This window comes from Onychomys torridus, chromosome 14, assembly GCF_903995425.1.
Source record: "Onychomys torridus chromosome 14, mOncTor1.1, whole genome shotgun sequence".
Classification (NCBI taxonomy): Eukaryota; Metazoa; Chordata; class Mammalia; order Rodentia; family Cricetidae; genus Onychomys; species Onychomys torridus.
The window spans coordinates 11,993,370-12,003,694 of record NC_050456.1 but is presented as its reverse complement, the minus strand read 5'-3'; the positions used below and the strand labels follow the sequence as shown (position 1 = coordinate 12,003,694).

Below are 10,325 nucleotides of genomic sequence, written 5' to 3'. Positions count from 1 at the left end.
GAATAATCACTCCAAATAATTGTTACAAAACATTTCCAGTGCAGGGTAGATTTCCCAGACAAGGTGGCCATGTTGGACACATCTGAGGTGCACCATTGTTTTAATAATCTTGCTTTAAAAGAATACATTAAGAGGAAGCACTCTCTATTATACCCTGAGCAGTGAACAAGGAAGCTTTCAAAATGTATCACGTTATTTCTACAATGGTGACTGTGGAAAGACTAAGGTAAGAGACCCTATCAACATACAACATGAGAGATGCTTAGTCTATGCTATCTGCACCAGTTTGGGAAATATTTGATAAAATATAACCCAATAAGCAGAGCTCAATTTTTTCCCTTCCATTTAGCACAATATATTGCTATGCCTCAGTGTTGTATATGTTATTATCCAAGTATTTTACACAGTTCTAGTTTATGGTAACACATATTCCATATTGGTTTCAGTAGTCACACATATGTGTTTCAAAATTACACCAGAAGTAGTAGGCCAGCTAAACACAACCTTCTCTTTCAGTGAATACTCTTTTTTTTTTTTCCAAATTCTTCTCTCATGTATCCCAACCCTAACAGAGTCTCTCTTCCCTCCACACCTCCCAGCCTCCTCCCCCATCTCCCAGATCCACTCCTCCACCTCCATTTCCCTTCAGAAAAGAGCAGGCCTGTCATGGATATCAACCTATGGAGACATAACAAGTTACAATAAGACTAGTCAAAAACCCTCATATCAGAGATAGGCAAAGTAACCCAGTAGGAATAAAATGCAGGCCAAAGAGTCAGAGACACCCCCACTTCCCCTGTCAGCATTCTCACCAAAGCACCAAGATAACAACCATAACATATTTGCAGAGGACCAAGAGCAGACCCATGAAGGCTCCGTGATTGCCTCTTTATTCTTTGTGAGTCCCTAGGGTCCTGCTTAGTTAGTTCTGTGTGCCACGTTTGCCTGGTGTCTCCCACTCCTTTTGCTCCTACAATTCTTTCCACTCTTCTATGGGTTTCCCAGGGTTCTGAGGAGAGGGACCACATGGAGATTTGGGCTCTCTCCCTCTCTCTGGCTAATGTTTGGCTGTGTGTCTCTATCTCTGTTCCCATCAACTGCTGGAGGACTCCTTTCTGACTACTATTGGGCTAGACATTGACCTATCCAGCCTCAGGGTCCTGGTTATCTAGGTCATGTCAGGCATTTGCTGTCTTTCATGGTGTGAGCCTCAAATTAGACCAGTCCTTGCTTGGCCATTCCCACAGGTCCTATGCCTCCATTGGCCCCAAATATCCTGCAGAAAAGATAGAGTGTAGGTTGAAGGTTTTGTGGCTGTGTTAGTATCCCATTCCCAGCACTGAGAGTTGCCTGATTACAGAAAATGGCCAGTTAGTCAAAGTATCCTCCATCACTAGGAGTCTTTGCTAGTGCCACCTGCATAGAATTCTGGGGGTTTCTACTGCACTAGGTCCCTACATTGCTCCCTAAATGGCCTCCAATTCCAGGCATCTTTGTCTGTACTCTCTCCCTACATCCATCCCCCCAAATCTGACCCCTCCTATTCCCCACACTTACCCCCAGCCCACCCACAAAATCTATTCTATTTCCTCTTCCCAGGGAGATCCATGCATCATCCTTAGAGACCTCCATGTTATTAGCCTTTCTGGGTTCATGGATTGTAGCACAATTATCATTTACTTATCAGCTAATATCTATTTATAAGTGAGTACACGACATGTTTGTATCCGTGGGTCTGGGTTACTGCCTCAAGATGATTTTTTTCCTAGTTCCATCCATTTGTCTGCAAATTTCATGGTGTTTTTTTTGTTTTTTTTTTAAACATTGGAGTAATACTCAATGTGTAACATTTACACCACGGGCTAAATATTAGACAGTGGAGTATTGCTCAGTGGATAGATATTTAGGGCTTTTACTGATTTAGAAAACAAGACAATTGCCAGTCTTTTTCCTTTATAAGTTTTCTTTATAAGTTAATTTAATGCATGAAGAAAATCACACTTTTTTTCAGTCACACAGAAAGAAATTCTCAAGTTCAACCAGCCAAAATTAATCAGTATATTAAAGATAAACAACAATGAACTTTCTGCTATGAACTGTTTTCTCTGAGCTTAAGATGTACATGGCTAGCAATTCTTAGATCTTTTCTTCTTGCATATTCTTGCATTATCTTTAATGGTTATTCAGGGGATCATTATTCTTGCAAATGTATCAGCTTTATATCCTAATAGGCTATTATCTCTACATTTTATTCATTTTAAAGCATTGACATTAAATGGCTTACATTGAAGATTAACCAGTTACAGGTCTGTTCTAAAACTCATGAGAGTTATACAAAACCTATGTATATAGTTCTTTTCTTAATAGCTTAAAACTTACTTGTACAATACAGACAATGTATATATCATATATAATAGACATATCATTTTATAAACTAATTCATACACATGTGATGATTAAATCACATATATTTATATTTCAATCACTAAATAAGTAGAATAATCATTAATGTGATGGGGTATATCTTACTAACGGGACTTCATTCACAGTGGAGGGAGCTAGATAAGAATACTTTGGTAATGAGATTGTTTAAAACTGTTAAACTTCATAATGCTACCAGAACATCAGAGGTTGTAAAAAATAACAAAGTAAGTAGCTTGAAATATAGTATACACAAGACATTCTGAAATGATAATTACAGACTGATATTATCAGGGAAAAGTGATGAATTGAAAGACTCATTTGAAGAGGACAAGCTAACACAGTCTTTGGCTGCGTTGTTTTATATGAATAAGGAATAATGGTAGTGTTTTTTTTTAAATGAAATACATAATTTTAGACAATTTGTAGGATGGTTCATAGGAAAATTAGTATTAGGGAGAGATTTAATGAATATATAAAACTAAAAAACAAAGCATTTTGTGTGAAAGATTTGTTAATAGAAAGTAAGGGAAAGAAAGTATGAGTGCTTCCAGAGGAAATTTTTTGAAAACTTTGCAAATCTTGATAAAGGTTTTGGTGTGGCAGTGGTAAATAGAATGTTGCATATTTTAGTCCTTCATGATGGAAAACTACTTGTATCTTTAAAAGAGAAAAGAATGTTTTGATGTAGTTGGAGTTTTCCTGCCTGGCCCAGTCAGGACAAATCTCTCTTACCTGCCAGTCCCACAGTCGCTCAGACCCAACCAAAAAAGCACACAGAAACTTACATTGTTTAGAAACTGTATGGCTGTGGCAGGCTTCTTGTTATCTACTTTTTTATCTTAAATTAACCCATTTCTGCTTATCTATACTTTGCCACATGGCTCGTGGCTTACCAGTGTCTTTACATGTTGCTTCTCATGGCGGCAGCTGGCGGTGTCTCTTTCCAGCCTTCTACTTCCCAGAATCCTCTTCTCTCTTGTCCCGCCTATACTTCCTGCCTGGCCACTGGCCAATCAGAACTTTATTTACACAGAGCGATATCCACAGCATTTTGAAGGTAAACTCTTCAATGTACACCATGAATTCTTCAGCATGACATGTTCACCTCCTGCTTTCTCTGTGTCTGGTTGTTGACCCCCTTTCTCATTCCCCATGCTCTCTTTTCTTTGTCTGCAAATCCAGCCTAACCCCTGGCTCTTGGCCATTTACCCTTTTATTAGACTAATCAGAAGGCACCTTGTTACAGACGCATCTTCATAGTATACAAAAAGATGATTCCATAACATTTTCTTCTTTTTGTCTATTTAAAAAAGAAATTTATTTTATTTTATTTTTTATTATATTTGTGTTTTAATTTTACATATCAGCCATGGGTTCCCCTGTCCTCTCCCCTCCTGCAAACATCCCCACCTCCCCCCTAGACCCTCCCCTCCATTCCCATCTCCTCCAGGGCGAAGATTCCCCTGGGGATTCACTCAACCTGGTAGATTCAGTACAGGCAGGTACAGTCCCCTCCTTCTAGGCTGAGCAAAGTGTCCCTGTGTAAGCCCAAGGTTCCAAACAGCCAGCTCATGCACTAAGGACTGGTATAGGTTCCACTGTCTGGGTGCCTCCCAAACAGTTCAAACTATTCATTTGTCTCACTTATCCAGAGGGCCTGATCCAGTTGGGGGCTCCACAGCTTTTGGTTCATAATTCATGTGTTTCCATTCATTTGGCTATTTGTCCCTGTGCTTTTCCAATCTTGGTCTCAACAATTCACACTCTTACAGTCCCTCCTCTTTCTTGACAATTGGACTCCTGGAACTCCACCTGAGGCCTGGCTGAGGATCTCTGCATCCACTTCCATCAGTTATTGCATGAGAGTTCCAGCACGATAGCTAGGGTGTTTGGCCATCTGATCACCAGACTAGGTTAGACCAGTCTTTCTCTCATTGCCAGTAGTCTATGAACAGGAACTTCAGATAAAAAAGAAATTTTTAATGTTAACATTATTTTAACTTATGTATGTATATTTTATAGGTAGAGTAATTACCTATACAGTTGTTAACTAAAAATGGTTATCTAAATTGTTATAGGCTTGTGCATGGAGAATAAATTTCTTGATACTCATATTAACAGCTCCTCATCTATATGCTAATAAATTAACCCAATTTTAGTTATGGGAACTTCCCTATGGATTTTAGGTGTTATTATGTTTTAAATGTTGAACTTGAATGCTTGCTTTATTGGTGGCTGCTTTTAAGCCAACAATGGTTTTAATGTATGGGGCTTATTCACTATTAAAAGTTGCTTCCATTCTAAAAGACCTGTTCCTCTTTAGGTTATGTTTTAAGTTTACATTTAGATTTATGCTCTTGTGGTAAACTTAAAGTTGAACTAAAATTCATTACTGGGTAACCAGCTATCACCAAACTCATTAGGTTTTTCACCTCTACCTAAAAGTCATCCCACTATTTTGCTACATAGATGGGTGCATTCTTAAACATTCTTAAAATTGCTCTTAGGTAGCTCATTTGGTTTCAGAGTTTCTAGCTAAAGTTCTCTTAGGTAGTTTCTAGTTAACTCATTATGCAAAAGGCACAAGGTTTAATCTTTGCTTATTTGTGCTTAAAATTTATCTTTTATCTTTCCCTTATGATACTTTCTCAAAGCTCTTAGGAAAAGTTTCTTTCTCCAATACTTTTTTGTATAAATGTTTTAGTTTATTAATAATAAATAGTTGGGTTCATGTTTATTAGGGCTAAATGTTACTCAGAGTATCCATTGGTTTTGGAATCTTCTGGATGTAGACCAGATGCTTTATTGGAATTAAGCTACACTATGGTTATTGCAAACATACTTTCTAGTATGCTTACCTTGTTATGACTTTTCTTGTCTCATAAACTTAGTTATTGTATTATATATTTAGATTTTTGTCCACTAATTCAGTTTAATCTTAACACAATAAGAATGATTATCAGGTACTATCTAAATAGAAAGGAAAGGTATTAACCTTAACAAAAATGAAAGTACAAAAATAACAGCAATTATCAAGTAAGAAATATATTCACAATGTCCAATCCACTTAAATCATAAGATTCTTAATCTCAGGGTTGTAGGTTCAAGCTCCACATTGGATGTCATTTGTAGGTGGAGCTTTCTGCCTCACCAGTCAGTTCTGTCCTACCAGCTGGCTTCCAAAATAACCACATGAAGACTTAGTATTAATTATAAATGTTTGGCCAATAGCTTAGGCTTGTTACTAACTAGCTCTTACAACTTAAATTAACCCATATTTCATCTCTGCATTTTACCACATGACTGTACCTTTTGTTTCAGCATAGCATGTTCATTTTCTTCCTCTGCATCTGGCTGGTGACTCCTCCTGACTACCCATTTTTTTACTCATGCTCTCTTTTTGTCTGCAAGTGCTGCCTAACCTCTACCTATCTAGTTATTGGAGAGTCAGCTCTTTATTAACAATGAGACCAATACATCCTCACAATGTACAGAAGGATTATTTTACAGCATTAGAATGTTTAAAGATGTTCCAGAGAAAATCATTTAAAATTCTTCAGACAGATGAGGCCAATGAACATGTTGGCCAACCTATCCAAAAGAGAACTTCTCCAATGTACAGCTGTCTGTATCTTAACAAACAGCTGATTCCCTTAACAGACATTAAAGAAAAATAATGAGGAAAATGTATAGAGTATAGGAGGTGTTGTCATTGGAAAGTTGGAGTGAATAGAATCAAAGTACACTGCATGCATGAATGAAATTCTCAAAGAACAAATAAAAACATTATATTGAAAAAGAATCAAGATTAAAAATAAACTTGAAAGTTAGACAGTTGCTTATCCAATTTAGCTACCTAACTGTAGACCTAAAGCATAGTAAAAGGCAATAATTATTTTTTAAAGGTTCAGAGCATCTAAGCTAGGATTTCAATGCATGCCAACCATGTAATCACTGAGCTCTGTACCCTGCTCTTCAGTTAACAATTAGTAAGGAAAATTTAAAAGACTCTAAATTCGATAGTCACACTTTAATATTATAGTATTTTTGCAAATGTGTGATGAAATTGGAGTCCTTTCATTTCTATCATTAATTAAAACTTAAAAATTCTCTTTTGTGTTTTATTGGGTGACATAGCTACACCAAAGGGAATATTTGGGAAATTTAATGGCATAAAATTAACTCCCATTGATATAATTCTAATGTAAAATTCAAGGGCATATGAATAGTGGGTTTGAAAAGGTGTTAACAGTCTTCTGGCTGTTTCTTTCATCAACTTTTTTTTTTTTTGCCTTTTATTATTCTACCTTGTATCTAGCAGGCATGCCATAGCATGAGCTGGAGTTTAAAAAATAAATGATTGCAGCTGCCAGTGATTCTTGCTTAACTTCATGTGTTTTTTCATGAATGTTTGGGCTGCCTTGTACTTTTTTTGGACCAAATTGTTTCTGAAGGAGGCATGAGGATACTTTCATGTAAATTAAATTTTACAGCTGTAAATTTCACATTATGCCTGAGGGTCTTCTTTGTGAGTTTTGCATTTATTTAGGAATTAGCATTTTGAAAATTAAGGTTTTTTTTATTGAATTTAATATTCATTGTAGAGAGCTTGAAATTATTACATGACCTTCATTTTTAAAAGTATTAATTAACAAATCTATCTTTAATAATTACTTACTGACAATTTTGTTCCTCTGGTGTTCTCTGTCATAGCAGGGTGCTTCTAGGGCAGTGTCCTTCCTTGTATTTGCCCTTGACCTTGTCACATCTCATTCTCTTTGTTTTTTTTTTATTTATTTTTCATTAACTTAAGAAAATTCTCATTCATCACATCATCCACTCCAAAGAAATGTTACTTATTGAGTTGTTTTGGAAATTAAACCTTTCCAAAATTGCGGTGCTCATCTAGGACATTTTATTCTGTCATATCAATTGTGCTACATAATTATAACTTTACTTTCTGACTTTTATCTAAATTGTCTCAAAAATGTCACTAATGACAGTAATTTTAAAAATTATACTCTGGTTTTCCAAAGTATAGAAATTATCAAAGTTCTTTAATCTCATTGATCATTTTTGTATAATCTTAGTTTTCCCAAGTGATGTTGTCCTCATTATTATTCTATTGCTGTGATATGACACCATTAGCAAGGCAACTTATGAAAGAAAGGAGTTTATTGAGGCTTGTGGGTAAAGAGCAATAAGATTCAAAGTAGCTTAGCAAAATGCATTGTGGAAAGAACAGCTCAGAGGTTACATCTTGACCCAGAAGCATCAGCAGAACAAAAGTCACTTGGAATGGCATGAGTCTTTTTAGACCTCAAAGCCCATACCCTGTGACTCACCACCTCAAGACCACATCCCCTAATCATTCCCAAACCATTCCACCAACTGTGAACCAAGTACTGAAATCAGAGTTCAAGGGAGTCATGTGGTATTGTGTTCCCAAAAATATTGTGCAGGCTAATAAACTTATTTGGGGTCAGAACAAGACAGCCACAATATTAGACATGAGGATAGGCAGTGGTCGCACATGCCTATAATCCTAGCATTCCAGAGACAGAAATACCTCTGGATCTCTGAGTTCAAGGCCACATTAGAAACAGCCAGGCATGGTGACACACACCTTTAATCCCAGAAATCCAGGCTTTAATCCCAAGGGGTGATGGCAGAAAGTAGAAAGATATATAAGGCATAAAGACCAGAAAACTAGAATCATTTGGCTGGTTAAGCATTTAGGCTTTGGAGCAGCACAGTTCAGTTGAGATCCACTCTGGATGAGGACTCAGAGGCATCCAGTCTGAGGAAACAGGATCAGCTGAGGAACTGGTGAGGTGAGGTAGCTGTGGCTTGTTCTGCTTCTCTGATCTTCCAGCGTTCACCCCAATAACTGGCCCCGGGTTTGATTTTATTAACAAGTACCTCTAAGAATCCTGCTACAGGGTCATTCTACATCCTGGTCTCTATGGTCTTGTGGGTATATCAGAGAGCAAAATGCATTCAGTCCAACCTCAAAAGTTCCCATATCCTTCCAGTCTCAACACAGTTTAAAATTTCAAAATCACTTGTGAGATGCACAGCAGTCTCTTAACTATAACTCCATGTAGAAATCAAAAGAAAAATGCAAATTGCATAGTTCCCACATAAAATGGCACAGAACATATATTACCGTTCCAAAGGGAAGTAATGAGGAACAGAGGAGGGATATACCAGGCCAAAGTATGAAATGCAGCAGGGCTAAATCTAAACCCTTCCTGTCTGATGTCAGAGGGCTCCAGTGGTTGTGCCTGCCCAGCGTGGCCGAGTAACACACACTCCCTCTCTTGGGACGGCTCCATTCCCACTCTGCAGCTCTCCTTGGCAGGTGTCTTGTCTAATGGTTTTGCTAACAGCTGCCATAGGAATTGCAGAATTATTATTTACATTGACTGAACAGGCAGTGTTTTAGTGTTTTCACATACACATAGATAAATACTATATGTCTTTATTAAAGAAGAAAAATTCATGAATTTGGCAGAAAGCAGAAGAAAGGGGTGGGGGTGACATAGATGTGAGAGTCATGTATGAAGTTCTGATCTTTTTTTCAGTTCTGAAAGCAATTTTCTTTTGAATATTCTATGCATTTGTATCTCTAAGTGTACATTTATTAATTATAAATAAATTTGAAATCACTTTTCAAACATTCAATTCAGAAAAGTTTCAAAATAATAAGTCAGCATTATTAGTGCTGTGGATCTCACTGTGGATATTTAGTGAATGGAGAGGTATAATGTCATTGTTAGATTAACTAGCTCAATCCTTATTAGCTGAACAACTAAGCAGCTCTGTGGTAATGTCTTGCTCAAGGAAGTGCATCTGGGGAGACAGGCTTTGAGAGCTTATCCTCATCCCTCTTCTCATCTACTCTGTCTGCTTCATGCTTGTGTTAAAGGATGTAAGCTCTCACTGCTCCAGCTGCTGTGACTGCTGCCAGCTGCAGTGTTGCCCCAGCCATGACGGACTCAAGCTCTTTGGAACTGTAAGGCAAAACAAACTGCTATTTATTTATTTATTTGGAAGGTTCTACATTTTATTACTGGACAAACTACTCCCCCAACTTAAAACAGGACCAAGTCTTCAGGTTAAAATGTTGAACTCCATGTGGTAGGTTTGCTTGATGACTTACAATTCAGTATAAACTGTCTTGCCATTGTATGAATCCTTACAGACCCAGCTTTGTTCTCCAGTGTCTTCTCTTGGAGTTGTACCTTATTTTGTTACCAGTTTTCATACGAATCCACTGAGGAATAGGATGATTTTGCTTTTGTTTCTTGGCCAGGAATTGCTTGATTCTGAAAGTCTTGTGAGAAGACATGGTGAGAAGCCAAGCCAGGAGTCCTCTGCATGATGGAGGAGGAAAGGAGAAGAGGCAAACTGCTTTCGATAAGTTGCCTTGTCCATGGTGATTTATCACAGAAACAGACAAGTAACTAATACAATGTTCATATTTACTCACCATCTGAATTTCCTATTCTGTGTAATGCCTATTTACACATTTTATTTTGTCTCTGCCTGCTTCTTTCTCACTATCTTTTGTTGTTTAATAAGTTCTACAAACTATTTTTATGATACAGATAATAACTCCCTTTTCTTTGTATTGCATTGATTTCCTCTCAGATCTGTTGTTAGCCTTTGACTCCATTAATGGTTTCCTTGGTGATGGTTTCCTAGCTGTAGGACCTATACATTACTGTCTTTCTGTGCAAAATAGCTATAATGACTACCTCATTCAGTTATGAGAATTAAGTAGTATCTGAGAACTTCTTCTCTTAATTGACCAGTGCCAGACACATTATGAGTAGGAGGGAGACTTTCTGGAAAAAGATGTAGTCAAGATTGTTTCTATTTCACATATATTCTAA

The 10,325-nt window shown here is 37.2% G+C and overlaps 1 protein-coding gene across 1 annotated transcript; it reads right to left on the bottom strand.

Moving 5' to 3' along the window:
- Positions 1–9,625: 9,625 nt before the first annotated feature.
- On the bottom strand, positions 9,626–9,778 carry LOC118595161 (putative 60S ribosomal protein L39-like 5). Its single transcript, XM_036205412.1, has one exon. It carries the CDS (start codon positions 9,776–9,778, stop codon positions 9,626–9,628), a length of 153 nt encoding a protein of 50 aa, XP_036061305.1.
- Between the last annotated feature and the right edge of the window lie 547 nt (positions 9,779–10,325).